The 17,219-nt window shown below is 34.8% G+C and overlaps 1 protein-coding gene across 2 annotated transcripts; it reads right to left on the reverse strand.

Moving 5' to 3' along the window:
* Nucleotides 1-111: 111 nt before the first annotated feature.
* slc27a2b (solute carrier family 27 member 2b) lies at nt 112-17,219 on the reverse strand. Of its 2 annotated transcripts, none has more exons than XM_052119221.1 (10): nt 16,708-17,219; nt 13,903-14,040; nt 12,973-13,131; nt 12,053-12,177; nt 11,457-11,651; nt 4,741-4,831; nt 4,109-4,307; nt 3,805-3,902; nt 3,563-3,693; nt 112-2,169 (listed from the first exon to the last, which is right to left on the reverse strand). In XM_052119221.1, the coding sequence occupies exons 1-10, from the start codon at nt 17,171-17,173 to the stop codon at nt 1,993-1,995; spliced, it is 1,779 nt and encodes a 592-aa protein (XP_051975181.1). In that variant the 5' UTR covers nt 17,174-17,219; the 3' UTR covers nt 112-1,992. The 2 variants fall into 2 exon arrangements, with proteins under 2 accessions (XP_051975181.1, XP_051975180.1); XM_052119220.1 differs by having other exon boundaries at nt 116-2,169; nt 13,903-14,112.

A 17,219-nucleotide genomic window follows, 5' to 3' on the forward strand; every position in this document is an offset into this window, starting at 1 on the left:
AACTATTGTAAGTGATGCAGTTTAAAAGAGGAATGCTTTGTTGTGCTTTAATGAGTCATTTCAAGCAGCACCGTAAATAATGAATTATGTAAATAATTACATATTGAGTAGTTCATTGTAATATACAATAGGAAACTAATATGCGCATTGCTATGAACATTATTATCTTTATTGGCAACTAGGGCATGTTTTGAGCATTTAGGGGCTCACTCACTGCACTTCAATATTGAATGTTCCCCAAATATTGATATAATTACAATATTTATACACATCATTTCAGACAGGCTTTTTAATAACTAAAATTAAATGCAAAAAAATAACTAAATAAGCATCATAGAAAAAAAAACTGGATATATAGGTCCATCCATGAGTCATATACAGAATATAAATGGTCTGAGATGATACAATTTATAAATACTTATTGTTCTGTTATAAACATGAGTTAAGTTAGTAGAAATGTAATCTTTGCGTCTGTGCTGGTTTCATTAATATTTTAAAAAAACATTTATAGCATTTAAAAGAAAATCTATCAAATAAAGATATTTAAATACTTTTTCACACTCTCAAACATAATCCTTAATTTGTTTTTCAAGATATGAAATGTGTTTACAAATATATAATTAAAATTAATATATACCCCCAAAATGATTTAATCATGAGTGTGTTAAGGTCCTCTTTGTTTTTAATGACACTTTAATGTAGTTTTACTGTCTCCAGACTATGGAGGATGAAACCTGCAAAAATAATAAACAAATAAATAAACAAAATCCATACATAAATAAGTAAATAAATCAATTTATTTGTGCATAAAAAAAATTTAATGTGCGAGAAATACAAATAATTATATAAATACATGAATAAATGCACCCATTAATGCAAAATAACACAATATACAACGTTTGGGGAAATTAAAAAATGTTAAAGCAAATGTAAAATTGAAAGTTGATTTTTAATTCTACATTTCATAAATCATATATATAATGTGTAACGCTCCGTGAAACATGCTATTGAGAGGCTGTCAATCAAACATCAGTAAGCAGACTTTGACATCACTGACTGATCATTGTCAAAGTGCTTCGCTTGACTATGACATAATAAGGACAATACCAAATGTTCACATTCAATCAATAAATAAAAGTTTAGTAAATTATCTCGCTTGTATGATTCTCCAAACTATATTGCCTTGGGGAGCAACTCTGCAATTGACCTTTTCTTCACCATGGTGAAACGGCAAACTCCTTCTGCACTTCTTATTTTGACTGTGATGCCTGAACAGCTGTTGAAATACTCTCATTAGCATATTACACTAAAGAAAAATAAATACGGAACGGCGTACAGAAATAAATGATTAATGAAATATAGAATGAGAAATAAAAAAAAAAAAGAACTTTCAATTTTGCATTTCCTCGACCATTTTATATTTTATTATTATTTTTGCATTGATTGGTGCATTTATTTATTTGCACATTAATTTTCATGTATTTATTTATGCAAGGATATGCAGATTACTTTATTTATTTATTTGTGTATTTTAGCAGGTTTCGTCCTCCATACAGTAAATCTAAGTATTTAAATAAAGCTGACCTACATTGAATTTGTGGATAATTTGGCAACCCTCATACTCCAATTCAACCTTTGAGACATGAATGAGTGGGTGGTTTTCAACAGCAGCCAATCATCTTACAGAAAACACTAGATACTTACTGCAGACCACAGAGGAAAGTTAATGCATCAAATTATTCAAGATTTACATTTCAGACTGACAATTAAGCACTTTCGTTTTCTTATTATTTATCTTTTTGAGGAAACTTGTGATTTCGAAATATTATACAATAAAAAACAGTTCCCTCAAGAGTTTTCTAATACACAAAATAAGCAATAAGCATTTTTCCCCATCATTACAGTGTTAGCCTAATATCCTGTCTTTATAAAAATCTGATCGAAACAATGCAATCTCTCATTTAACTTATAACAAAAAGCTAAACCTACTCTTCACAATTTGAAGTGACCCTCAAGTATTGACTGGTATATCTCATGTGTCAGAGGTCTGTAGCTTTTCACTGTCTCATCTAAGATAAACAGCGGGTCATTGATTACTGCAGGGTTGAAGCCTTCCTCTACCAGCCTCACTTTGAGCAGTTTGAAGGTGCAAGTAACAGCCAAACAGTTCTGCAATGAGAAGTATTTTGAGAAAAATTAAACAGGATTTATTTAGGATTACAATCATGTATCAAGGTTCACACGATGGGCAAGGAGGCGGCAGGACAGTCTGCATAACTTTAATGACATAAATTAACTTAAAACACACACACACACACACACACACACACACACACACACATGTTGGTGCGGCTATCCTTATGAGGACTCTCCATAGACATAATGATTTTTATACTGTACGAACTATAGATTTTATCCCCTCAACCTAACCCTAACAAAAAACTTTCTGCATTACATTTTTCTTCCCAATTTGGATTGCCCAATTCCCAATGTGCTCCAAGTCCTCGTAGAGGCTTGTTGAGCACGATAACGTGAGATGTAGCGCATGTGGAGGCTTCATGCTATTCTCTGCGGCATCCACGCACAACTCGTCGCGCACCCCACCGAGTACAAGAACCACACATTATAGTGACCACGACGAGGTTATTCCATGTGACTCTACCCACCCTAGCAGGCCAATTTGGTTGCTTAGGAGACCTAGCTGGAGTCACTCAGCACACCCTGGATACGAACTCGCGACTCCAGGGGTGGTAGCCAGCATCAATACTCGCTGAGCTACCCAGGCCTCTGCATTTTTGCATTTTTACATTTTCAAAAAAACATAGTTTAGTATGTTTAAGCGATTTGAATTATGGAGACACTAGAAATGTCCTCATAAACCATTTTTATAGCATAATACCCTTGTAATTACCAGTTTGTAACCTAATAAAATGTCCACTTAAACCACCCAAACACACACGCGCACACACAATGGCCAAGTGTGTTTCTCTCTCGCTCTCTCTCGAACTGGCGCTTCTGGCTCTTCTTTATCCCCCTTCCAGCTGATTAGGACAATTCAGCGCTGGGAGTGCATCCTCGCGGCCTGTCCCTGTCCTCCTCATCACAAATCAATATAAGCCTTCAAATGAAACATTATGCTGTATACAGGTTAATTATTGCAAAAATTATCTAAAGGCTTGACATAATTTTTCTGGAATTTTCCAAGCTGCTTAAAGGCACAGTGTATGTAAACTTCTGACCCACTGGAATTGTGATATAGTCAATTAAAAGTGATACAATCTGTCTGTAAACAATTGCTGGAAAATTACTCATGCACAATCATTGCACTCATCTACTTTGTGTAATGTCATGCACAAAGTAGATGTCCTAAACGACTTGCCAAAACTATAGTTTGCTAATATGAAATGAAGTGGTTAAAAATTAGTTTTAATGACTTGTAAATGTAAACTTCTGACTTCAACTGTATATGATTTCATAAGACAATGAAATCCCATCTCAAAATAAAATATTATTTTTCATTACATGACCCCTTTAATACATATATAAGGCATTATGATGTTACCTGAATCCTTATGAAACGTGGTCTTGCGTAAGAGGGAAGGTAAGTGGTCACATGACTAAAAATACCATCACAATCAAACTGTTGTCCTTCCTTTAATACGATGACAGCCATTCCTATCCTACCCTCGTGTCCTTCAGATTCCATAAAAATACAAAAAGTGTGAGTAGTGTAGATTAAAAGGGATACTGGTTAGTGGTATGACTGTCAATGGGATGCTTTAAACGAGTAAAGAAGCATTAAACCTGGAACTGTTACACCATACACGTTCGCTTCATCAATACTCGTTGATATTGTCATCATGTCTGACACCTCATTTGAAGACACATTCTCCCCTTTCCACCTGAGAGAAAGAAAATCAAGCTTTAATTTGATAGGACAGATAATTGTATTCCATTAATTGAAATATGATAAATGTTTTGTGCTATTTCAATTTATGGAACTACAGAAAAGGATGACATCCTCAATACATGTTGCCCCCAACTTCCTGTTTCAATCCAAAAAATATCAACACAAGACGCATTGTGTTTATATATTGTACAGATTTACCTAAAAGTGTCGCCCACCCGATCCTGGAAGTAGATGAATTTTTCCTGGTCTATACTGAACAGATCACCAGAGTTGAAGTAAACATCACCCTTCTCAAACACATTGTACAGTTTCTTCTTCTGTGTCTGTTTTGGATCCCTGGCATATCCATAAAAAGGAGACCTCTCGGTAATCTTTGATACCAGGAGACCTATCTCACCTGTATTACAGTAAAATACAATGAAATGACATACAATACTTGATACAGGTACAGTAATGGCATAGTCTTTAAAGTAGAATGCTAACAATTTAGGTTTATTAATCACATATACATATATATATATATACATATACATATATATATATATATATATATATATCTATCTATAGATATATCATATATATATTAATCTTATTAATGGGCTTTTTATGCCAATAACTGACAAGAGCACCGAGGCTCCAATATCTAACATGCTCCTTTGGCTCAACTGGTAGAGTATGAGCTAAAGGTCATTGGTTCGATTCCCAGGGAACGTACAATCATAAAATGTTTAGTTTCAAAGCACTGAGTTGATTTGGATAAAAGCGACTTCCAAATATAAATGTGCATGTGTTTTGTTAAGAATGACATTAAAATGAGCGATCTGACTTGCCTTGAGCAACTTCTTGACAAAATCCATCTGCATTCCTAACAGGCATCTCTTGCTCCAGGTCATACTTGATAAAGGTATATGGGTTCAATTTCTGAAACAACATTACTGTATTCAGGCAAATTAAAAATGATTTTGTATCATCTATCTCATTCATTTTCTCCACAGAGAAAATTTTAGGCAATAACAGACATGTAGTCTAAAATACATAACCAGATTACAAAAGGGTAGTTGATTGAATTACATTTTAAAATGTGTGTATTCAGATTTCAGTTACTTTTATGGATTACATGATTTTATATTGATTACATTTGTGTTGGCCTCAGTATAGACATTTGTTTTAGTTTGATTTCATGTTTACTAATATTTAATGAAAGTGTGTAAATGGTGTGAACTGGTACTTCGTGCGATCCTGCATACTTTGCTATATACAACACGTCATTTACATACATTTTAACCAACAGATCTCAGTTCAGGAGAATCTGGGCTGTCATTAAAAGTTCAAGAAAACAACATGGTGCTGATCACAGCTGAGTTTGTCTTTGGGAGAAACGGCAACAAAACTACATCTGGAAAGAAACCTAATTAAGTTTTTACATTGAAACCTGTTTGAGTGAAAAGAAACCAGAGTCTCTGGTTTCATCCGATATTAAATTTTTAAAATCTGAGCAATTTATCACGAAATGCCATGCTACTATACACAATGTACACTAATGTATACTCAGGGTTGGGAGGGTTACTTTTGAAACGTATTCCACTACAGATTACTGAATACATGCTGTAAAATGTCATTTGTAATGTATTTCGTTAGATTACTCAATGTCAGTAACGCAATCTAAATACTTTGGATTACTTCTTCAGCACTGGTAGATTTTTTTTTTTTCACTTGTTTTGACTATAAAAACTGTCAGTACAGTAAGACAAAAAGCAAAAAAAAAAAAAAAAACCATGTTCAATTCATTCTCTGAAAAACCTAAATATTGTATCCAGTGTTGCTTCTGAAACAAGATAAAACAAATTGGAAAATTAAGGACTTTTAGATATTTTTTTTTCAGTAAAACAATACAACAATTCTGATCAAGAATATGACTTTTGCCCTAATATCAAAAGGTCTTATTAGAGAATAAATAATTAATGTTATGTGAATTTTCTTGATAAAAAATATGATTGTGTCTGGTAACATGTGCATGTAAAACGGCTAGAATTAGCATTTTAGCTTAGCGTAAAGCTGACAATATACACATGGTTTATTTCTATTTCTTCTGCTCTAAACTTACTTCAAACTTACTTCTCTGTCTGCTCGTATGAATGTAACACATCATAAGAAAGTGTTTCACTGCTGTTCAAATGCACTTTAGATCACATCATTTATATGTATAAATGTTTTCCATCTGAAAGCACTAAATATTCAATTAAACAAATGACAATAAAATGCAAAGTAATCTCTTCAGTTATCAAAATACTTTTTGAATGTAACTGTATTCTGATTACCAACTATTTAAATTGTGACTGTAGTGGAATACTGTTACTTATATTTAGTATTTTATATATGTAATCCCGTTACATGTATTCCGTTACTCCCCAACCCTGTGTGTCCTTATGCACTGTTTTTTTATATATATATTTTTTTTACATAGAAATCCTATATTTACTGTGCATTATCAGAATCAGAATGAGCTTTATAGGAATTAGTCATGTTGACAAAAGCCTCTAGTGCAAGGGTGGGGAACCCTGCTCCTGGAGGGCCACTGTCCTGCAGAGTTTTGCTCCAACCCTAATCAATCAAACCTGAGGACACTTATCATGGTCTTGATTACTTGAAAAATGTAAGGACAGGTTTGTCTGATTAGGGTTTGAGCTAAACTCTGCAGGACAGTGGCCCTCCAGGAGCAGGGTTCCCTAGTGCAAGAGAATGCAACATATATTTATACATACAAAAATATACATTTAAACATATATACATATAGTGACAAAAACATATATAAAATAGGATGTAACCGCTAAAAAGGAGAAATATACAATTGTTATGTTGTTAGAATATTTTAAATACAGTTATGTGCAGGTGATGTAATGTGTTGAAGATTATGTAAAATATGTTTAAGAATATAAATGAAATATGGATGTAAGAAGGAATGGATGGATTGACCAAAGGAAAGTATCTGGGGCAGTTTTAACTGTTCATGAGGTGGATGGCCTGAGGCAAAAACTGTTCCTGTGCCTCACATTGAGAATCAATGGGTTCATCCAAAAACTAAAAAATAAATTGCTTTTAGGATGAAAATAAGGTGCATTTCAAACTGTTCTGAGACCAGTGCAGACAGACAGCACACTGGAGGTTAAGTCATTCACTAAATAGGGAGCAAGGGAGCATCCTATAGCTCTCTATGCAGCTAAGTGCGTTGACTCTTAAAATGTGACCTAAAGTTCAGTTTCAGGCTGCAGATGATGTTTGGACCACTCAACATGTTTGACAGACATGGGAGAATGATAATCAGTACATAGATTCAGAATTTATAATGTATAATTTTATTTTAGCATGGTTGGCAGTGATTGGATGATGCTGTACATTATTTTGAAACAGAATTAATTATGCTAATGTATGATGTAATCTCTGTTACATCAGAAGTTTAATACAATTAAAATTGGATTTTCATCAAAACATGCATTAAGTATCCCAAAAGCGTTTAAAAGACAATCAGATTAGATTACCTTCTAGAGTAATCTAAAGGACAACTTTTGTTTTGTAATTTGTAATCAATGTGATTACATTTCCCAATACTGACTGCAGGTTTCCGAATGTAAAAATCTCATTCATTTTCTTCATAGAGAAATGTTTAAGCAATAACATCTTGTCCGTTTTAAGACCGACCTACAGTATCATAGGCTCTGACATTGTTGAATCATGGTATTTAATGCTGTATAAGACACAAGTCATTGTGATTTCAAATAAAAAAAAATGACTTGTATGATGACATTTTCATGACACCACACAAGCAATCGCACTTTCATAAGAAGCAGCTTTTAGTGCTGGCTATGAGCAGCGCTGTGGTTATAAAAATGTGTTTATCATAAGTGCTTGTTAGGTGTTGTTTAGCATATGATTTTGATGGATATGTAACAGGATGTTAATACACATGGGGTTTTTAATAGCCGATAGCAAGAGAGCAGGATGGTCGATAGTGCTGATACAATGCCGATATATTACACAATTTAACATAGTAAATAACAAACACAAAATTGCTAATATATATATAATATATATACACACACACACACACACACTCTCTCTGGCAGCCAAAAGTTTGAAATAATGTATTTAATGACTTTCCTAGTCGACTAGTAGTCATTAGTTTAAGCCATTTAGTCGACAAGTCGCATATTTATGAGATTAATTTAATTACTTAAATATATATTTTCGGAGGGGCATCAGAAAATGGTTTGAGTTCCAGGTCTTAGAAAGAATGTTGTAAGTAACACTGCTAACACTGTTCTTCTACATTACAGAGAAAAACTAAACTGTAACAATGAGCCTTTAAAATATACATTTATACAAGCGCACACGGAGCGAGCCTCAGCGACACCGGCAAAAGCGGTAATGATTCTGAATGTGTCGGAAAAAACAGCAAAGGACTGTTTGAACATTTTGTTACTATATAGAGAGAAATGCACTTTAGGGTTGTGCCGACAGACGATGATCTCAGGGATCGACGATGGTCAGAGTGATCACCAATAGCTGATGCCTTTTGATGTCAAAATTATATTTGGTTCGTTTTCCCATGTATTAAATTATTATTATTATTATCAAATGAATATTACAGATAATTTGCCCCATGGCACACAGACACCCACTTGAAGAAACACACTTTATAATATTATTAAGAACAGATGACAGAAAAGCCGTCTATGCACATGTGTGACACACTGTTTGTACAGTCTCTTGGAACATGCATATGTGAAAGGTTATTGTATATTGATATGTATATATATATATATCGTGAAGGAGGAAACAAAACAAATTTAGTCACACACACAATGTATTTTCCCGGATAACGAAATATCTGACCGGTAGAGAATGCACAGATGAAGAAGGTTCTTTGCCAGAGAGATGTTTCCCTTCACTACTGTTGTAAAACCATCTTTCAAAATTATTTTAATTTGACTTATTTTTCTTCCAGTTTCATTTCAATTGTTGAATTGAAAATTGCAAATAAATACAAAATAAAGTTCAAAGTTTGAAATCAAGGTGTCTTGCTGTATTGTGTAGGCTTAACCCTAACCCTGCTTAACCAAAATTACCCCATAATACAACCTAGCGTCCAACCAGCGGTAATACCGGTGTTCATTTGTTTTTTTCTGTGATCAACCAACCAATCAAAACTTGGTCGTCTAAGACCCTTCTCGTCGACTAACCTTTGTTCGACTATCAGGGGAGCCCTAAAAGTTACTATTACAATTTGAATTTTTTTTTCAGAACTTCTTAAACTACTTCAAAGAGTTCTCATAAAAAATCCTCCACCTGCAGCAATGACAGCTTTGCAGATCCTTGATATTCTAGCTGTCAGTTTGTCCAGATACTCAGGTGACATTTCACCCCACACTTCCTGTCGCACTTGCCAGAGATGTGACTGTATTGTCGGGCACTTCTCACACACCTTACAGACTAACTGATCCCACAAAAGCTCAATGTGGTTAAGATCCATAACACTCTTTTCCAATTATCTGTTGTCCAATGTCTGTGTTTCTGTGCCCACTCGAACCTTTTCTTTTTGTTTTTCTGTTTCAAAAGTGGCTTTTTCTTTGCAATTCTTCCCATAAGGCACCCCTGAGTCTTCTCTTTACTGTTGTACATGAAACTGGTGTTGAGCGGGTAGAATTCAATGAAGCTGTCAGCTGAGGACATTTGAGGCGTCTATTTCTGAAACTAGAGACTCTGATGTACTTATCCTCTTGTTTAGTTGTACATCTGGCCTTCCACATCTCTTCCTGTCCTTGTTAGAGTCAATTGTCCTTTATCTTTGAAGGCTAGTGTACACCTTTTATATCAAATCTTTTTTGGCAATATCAAGCATTGTAAAGCCTTCATTCCTCAAAACAATGATTGACTGATGAGTTTCTAGAGAATTTTGACCTAATATTGACCTTAAGACATGCCAGTCTATTGCACACTTTGGCAACTCAAAAACAAACACAAAGACAATGTTAAGCTTCATTTAATGACACAAATAGCTTTCAGCTGTGTTTGATATAATGGAAAGTGATTTTCTAGTATCAAATGATCAATTTATCATGATTACTCAAGGATAAGGTGTTGGAGTGATGGCTGCTGGAAATGGGGCCTGTCTGGATTTGATCAAAAATGACTTTTTTCAAATAGTGATGGTGCTGTTTTTTTTACATCAGTAATGTCCCGACTATACTTTGTGATCAGTTGAATGCCTCTTTGGTAAATTAAAGGACCAATTTCCTTCAGAAACAGCAAAAACTGTACATTATTTCAAACTTTTGGCCACCAGTGTATATAAACTCATATTTAGCACTATATTTACTCAATGTCACACAAAACTAAAAAATATTTTATTTTAAATGGTAGATCCCAGTTTCTTCTGAATTCTGTTTAATCATCAAATTTTTGTAATTGATCTGCATATGAAGAAATTGTTAATATATTAGGAAGAAGGAAATAACAGTACACACAGTAGTATACACACCATAGATAGCATGTGCGCATTAACAAATCGCATTTACTAAAAAAATACTGAATCAAACCAATTGAACATACAGAGCATAGTGAATAAGACATTTACTTATAGCACATGTGAAGCAGTTTTACATGGGTGCATCCTATGTAAATATAGGCAGCTGACTTGCTGCCTAATCCGTTAATCAGTTAATCCAGGCAAAACAGGAAAATGTATTAGCCAATGCCGATAATTAAAAGTCAGAATATCAGCCAATTTATCGGCCTCTGCGATATATCAGTCGACCACTACTTACAAGTATAACACTTCTAAAGAGAAAGGTTGCATATAGAGGTAATAATTTAAAAACACCACCTTTACCGCTTAAATACATATTAGTTTACATAAATCACTAAAGTTCAGGCATGAAACATGACATGGCACAAGCTGAGATTCTTTGAACTTATTATTGAACTTGTTATCTGTTAGAAAATTGTCTCGCTCACATGTGAGATGTTAAGTCAATAGGCTTGCATGGTGCAAGTTAATGGGTCCTTTGACATGTAATCGGGTAACCAATCAACTCATTTACGCTCTCTTTGTCTAACATTTAAATGGCTCTGTTTAACAGATAAGCCATTTTTCTCTGAAACCCTCCTCCTCCCCAGATTCAGTGGTCTATATTATAGTGTAATGTCGCTTTTGATTTGACTGAGTCATTTGCATTGTTTCATCCCATGAGTAGTTCATTCCCTCATAAAAGACACAGAAAAGAGATTCAGTTATATTCATTTTTGGGGGAACTATCCTTTTAAGTACACAGCCTTAGTTTGGTTCAGTGCAAAGAACTCTTTTTTTATGGTTATGTTAATGGAGTAAATAAATGGGGGAAAACATTTCCAGAACCAATGCCACTTAAATAGTGGGTTGTTTTGTTTTAATACTCGAGTCCTAGAATGACTGTTCAGTATACTTGAATCTTGTATTTTGGCCTAAACACTATCTGACCAGCTAAACAATGTTTTTATAATAATGGCATACCTTATGAAAAGGGTTCACTCTGCCGACAGCCCCAATTTTGCCAGAGAAGTTCAGGAAGCTCATGTTCCCCTCGGTTGCACCATAGAATTCTTTGATATCAATTTGACCGAATCTGCTTATAAATGTCCTCCAAACATCTGCCCTGAGCCCATTCCCAAAGGCGATTCTAACGTTGTGTACTGGGTCACTAAAACGCTTGGAAGAAGCGAGAAAAGATATGAGAACAGCAAACAGAGATGAACACATAGCACTGCAGATGGGGGTAATCTTCGCCACCAGGAGACCTGTTTCAACTGTATTACTGTGAAATACAATACTTCATACAGGTACAATAATAATAATATATTCATCAAAGTAGAATGCTCACATTTCAAGTTTATTATCTTGTTTTTGTATTTTATATTATTTATGGGTTTTTTATTCCAATGTTGCAGAGTGGAGTAATACTGTACGTGTCATTAGCTAACTTTCTAGGTAGATTTTTCTTCTTTTTTTTTTTTGCTACTGCATGTAATAAATGACTAAAAGAGGGATTACCTTTAGTCACGTGTGCTGTTTGGCTACTACATTTCAGACACTTTGAAATGCTGAGATACCTTTGGTGTATTGCAGAGGTAGCGCATTGTCTCTCCAATGTACTGAATCACTGTTACATTGTATTTCCTGCAGTCATTCCAGAACTGAGAGGCAGAGAACTTTCTCCTTAAGACCACAGTGGCTCCTAAATACAAATAATATATAATTAAAATTAAATCAATAATAAAAAAATATCAAAGCACAAAATACAAAACAAACAAAAAACAACAACAACACACACACACACACACACACAAGAATCCAACATAAAACCAAATCAAACAAAGACCAAACAAAAAAAAGAGAAACAAAGCAAAAAGTATGAAAGAAAGAAAACAACACAAAAAAGACAACACAAAACCAAATCAAACAAAGACCAAACCAAACCAAAGAAAAAAAAGCCTAACAAAAAAACAACACACACACACAAAACCAGATCAAACAAGGATCAAACCAAAGAAAACAAAGCAAAACAAGACTAAACAAAAAACAACACACACACAAATTCCCCCAACACAAAACCAAATCAAACAAAGACCAAACAAAACCAAAGAAAAACAAAGAAAAAACCAAAAACACAATATCAAACAAACCAAAGAAAAGTAAAAAAACAACAAAATGAATAAAATGTAAACTAAACAAAAATACCTATTAATACACACACATACAACTATCAAACGTGCTCATATACATATAAATGTACAGTAATTTATTTCTAACGACAACCAGGTGCTTTTGTGACAAAATATTTTTACAAACACACAGACACACCCACACAAAATATCAAACAATACAAATCATCTGAAGTGCATTTGTGTCAAAAATATTAGAAAATTGATTCTTAGATTGGTTACGCATTCTTTCTTTTTTTTTTTACTTACAATGATGTTTAGTTTGGATAACCAATACAAAACACAAAAAAACTCAGTTTATCTCATACCTCGTTCAATGGATCCTAAAAATCCAAGGCAAAAGCCAGCACTGTGATACAAGGGAAGGTTCACATAAAACAAATCATCAGAGGTCACTCCACACAGGAGCTGGAAAAAGGCCATTGCCCACAACCTTTGATGATTAATCAGTGCTGCCTTTGGAAGACCTGCAGGGGACATGGGTTGTTAAAAACCAATGGTCCAACGGATTCAATAATTACACATTTGTAATGTATTGAAGATGCCTTCTTAGCCTGACAAAGTTGGGGAAACTGCAATATCTCATATTTCCCTGCAACCTTGATGGTTGAAAGGTGAAATAATACGCTCTTAGCTTGTTCAGTTCTATAAATTATCTTTATGTAAACTTTTCTCAGAAAAAAACTGTTTATAAAACTATTTTAATGCGTCACAATAAATTCTTTCGTATTTTCTCCCCAATTTGGAATGCCCAATTCCTAATGCTCTCTAAGTCCTCGTGGTGGTGTAGTGACTCGCGGAGGACGAATCTCAGTTGCCTCCGCATCGGACACTGTCAATCCGTGCATCTTATCACGTGGCATGTTGAGCACCTTACCGCAGAGACATAGTGTGTGTGGAGGCTTCACGCAATTCTCTGCGGCATCCACGCACAACTCACCATGCGCCCCACTGAGAGCAAGAACCACATTATAGCGACTATAAGGAGGTTACTCCATGTGACTCTACCCTCCCTAGCAACCGGGCCAATTTGGTTGCTTAGGAGACCTGGCTGGAGTCACTCAGCTCATACGGCTTCACAACATTTCTGCATATTAAAATCCATCCTGGCTGGTTTACGGATATCATTGTGTAAATAGGAATAATATACTGTGCAATAATTACCAAAAGATTCACCTTACCCCTTGACATTGCACAACTGTGTAATAGAGTTCTGTTTTTATTCAAGCCAGTATTACCTGTTGTGCCTGATGTATAGATATACACCGCAGGGCTGCTGAAGGTAACATTTGCTCTCAGATCTGCAGGAATGGACTCATCTGAAGCATGGCTGATCTTGTCGGTTAGACTCTGCATTCCCTCAGTGTTAACATTATCTGTCAGTATATAAACCAAGACCCCCTGCTCTCTCAGTGCAGGCAACACCTCCTCAACAGCATCCTGTAATTCTAATTAATTGTGTTTCACAAAAAAGAAAATTATTGTATCAGATGTCAGTCAAAACCATGATGCTCTGATCATGGTATTGCCATCAAAGCTTTGGACAGAAGAATTATACAGTAGTTTATATTTCTAGTAAAGGCATCAAACTATGAAATAACACAAATTAAAGTTTAAAAATTATGTAGTGACCATGAATAAAATGCGAATGAAAAGACAATAGTTTGCTACACCCTTAAGGTTTGCGAAATCACTGGTCTGATTTTAAAGGCAGCTGGTTAAAGTTTATAATGACTTTCATGAATAAATCATTCACACATTATATAATGTGCAACAAAACCCTAGATAATGTGCATTCAAATAAAATTGTCAAAAATATATAAATTGGCAAACAATTGTTTGTTATCAGAAATAACAAACAATACAATTTTAACCCTTCTATTGTCTTCTGTCATTTTTGACTGATTTGATTATTATTTTTTAAATAAAAATGTTTTTCATCATCAGAATGATGCAATGCGCACACAAAAAAACTCGGAATTGATTCTTTGATTATAGGTGTAAATGTTACCCCTGTTGTGTTCCTGGTCATAGCAAAAAACTTAAAACAAAGAATTAGACTTTACCACACTTTAAAAACAATTATTGCTGTTCATTTTCTTGCCATTTACATACTTCATTTAATTCATCTGATTTTGAAATGAATTTTCATGTTTTAAAAATAAATAGTTAATAGCCACATTTTCACTCTAAAGACGGTTGCACTAGGACATGGCACAGGTATCAAACAAAGGGCATGTCGATGCGGGTCAGGTTCCAGACAGTTACAAAGTTACCAAGGTTTTCCCTTGTTCAAGATTGAAGAGCGCTATATAATCTGTCCTTTGATAATGATTTGGCTTGGATTTAATGGAAAATAAGAGTTGCGCTTTGTGGTGCGGCAGAAATTCGAGCAGCCTTCAGTTTCATAGCTGAGTGGTGGCGCCAGTGTGCGTACCTTAATTGAAAACAGAATTTTAGAATGTGCCATGTCGTCCACCAGATGCATCTGGTGTGCGACCCACTTAAGTCTTCTCTTTGTAACACCATGGTCAAGTTTGACTGCAAACATAAAAAAATGCTACTCTTTGACAAATAGTCTTTAATCGTATCTAAATATATATCCAAATTCATAACTTAATATCTACAACCCTTTCGCAGGTACAATTAATCTGGTGTGATCATGCTATGCTGGGCTCAGACACGTACGATCAAACCGGTGTGATCTGCATTTGTGCTTCTGTTTACCAGCAAATAGGGACTCAAGAGATTGTCATAATGAACCAGCTGCTCAAATTGCCTTTTCAACATCACAATATCTTTTTTTTGTTACAAACATTCAAACAAATACTAAATAAAAGTTTAAAGCGGTTACCATCGGAGCACACTGTTTTGATGCAGCAATGCGGACGTGTTTTTTGACGTCAAAAAAAGAACAAACAAACTAGTCCGTCCACACGAGCCTTCTCCCATTCTGTCAGTCACTCATTCTAACCACTTCCAGAGCTGGGAAAGTGGAATGGCTAGGTTTTTAGAATCTTCTACGCTTCTATGACGAACTCGGAGTCTCATGCTGCATTGCATGTAAACAATATGCACGCATAGCTGGCAAGCGCATTCACAATCAAATCTTAACTATCATAATCAATCATTGCAAACATCTAAAAACCATATTATATGTTTGATCATTTATAATCTGACCTTCAGTGCACCTGCCGTGATGTAATCTGTCCTCCAGTGGAACTGCTGTGAAGTGTAAGGTAAGGTTTTTTTTAAATTACAGTGCACATTAAAGAACTCACGCTGGGGGGTTCGTCAGTACAGGAGAAACTCACACGCGAAAAGGTTAACTTTGTTGCAACATTGGTCAACAGGTGTATGGATCGCCATCTACTGGTTATAATTGTCATTTCATGTTAAAAAAATAAAAAATAAAAAATGCCCAGCAGATGCTCCAAATGCATAACATATTTAGATATTTTCTTATTTTTTTCAGTTTAATTAAGTGCATGTTTTTAATGAAGTGAAAGTAATATAAAATGTGTTTATTTTATATGAAAATAAATGGTTTAATTTAGTAATTTATAGGAAAATTAGGCCTAAATTCCCTAAAATTCCACAAATAAATGAATAAGATTAGTGTTATTACATTAGTGAAGTAAATTTGGGGATTCTAAGAGCATCACCTGTAAGGAAGACTTATGACTTGGTCATAAACTTGTAGTAATAAACAATAAGTAGGAGTGTCCAAACTTTTGCCAGATAGTGTGCGAGCTATCATAAAATGTGTATTGTTATAGTAATAATTAAGAAAAAAAAACTGCATTGTTATATTGATATATGCTATATGATTATATCTGTTCCAATTATTTTACAAACATTATATAATGTTGGAACAGATGTTTTTAAATCAAGTCATTTTATTGTCACCAACAGTTGACACAGATTTGATCAGGTCAAGGACGCATCAAACACTAGTGCACGGGTTAAACTGCTAACATTTTACTGTCAGCAAGCAGTGATTGCGTTTGACATAAAACTTTGAACTTAAAAAGTCACAGTACCTGCAGCAGCAATCAACACACCGGCCCCACAGCAGGAGAAACAGTGCAGCAGTGATTTCGATCTAATGTTGTAATTGAGAAAAGCAGCTGAACATCCAATCTTGGCCAAAGCCAACCATATCCACAAGAACATGGGCTCATTCCCCATGAGAAGCGCAACTGTATCTCCTTCATGAAGATTTGCGTGCTTTAACAAAGTCATCGCGATTTTATTACTCTGTTTATCCGAATCCAGATATGAATATGTGTCATCCTGAAAGCGAATAAACGCTTTGTTTGGGTTTTTCTTAACGGAATCCAGAAATCGATCCACTAAGGTATAGTATGGTTTGGATGTTTTGCGTTTTGACAGGCGATATCCAACTGAGAAAAGCCTGAACACGTATAGTGCTTCTTTGATGAAGTACGGATAACGATATCGCAATGCATATAAAAGTAAAACAGCGCTTAACGTAAACCAAAACATGGTACAACGTGATCCTATCCTTCCCGCTATGCCAACTATTTTCTAT

Source organism: Xyrauchen texanus, chromosome 46, assembly GCF_025860055.1.
Source record: "Xyrauchen texanus isolate HMW12.3.18 chromosome 46, RBS_HiC_50CHRs, whole genome shotgun sequence".
Lineage (NCBI taxonomy): Eukaryota > Metazoa > Chordata > Actinopteri > Cypriniformes > Catostomidae > Xyrauchen > Xyrauchen texanus.

Coding starts and splice junctions, on each gene's coding strand:
- slc27a2b (XM_052119220.1), bottom strand. CDS start 17,173: ATGTTTTGGTTTACGTTAAGCGCTGTTTTACTTTTATATGCATTGCGA. Junction 13,132..13,902: donor CTATACATCAGGCACAACAG/GTAATACTGGCT, acceptor TGTCCCCTGCAG/GTCTTCCAAAGGCAGCACTG. Junction 11,652..12,052: donor ACCTCTGCAATACACCAAAG/GTATCTCAGCAT, acceptor GCTTCTTCCAAG/CGTTTTAGTGACCCAGTACA.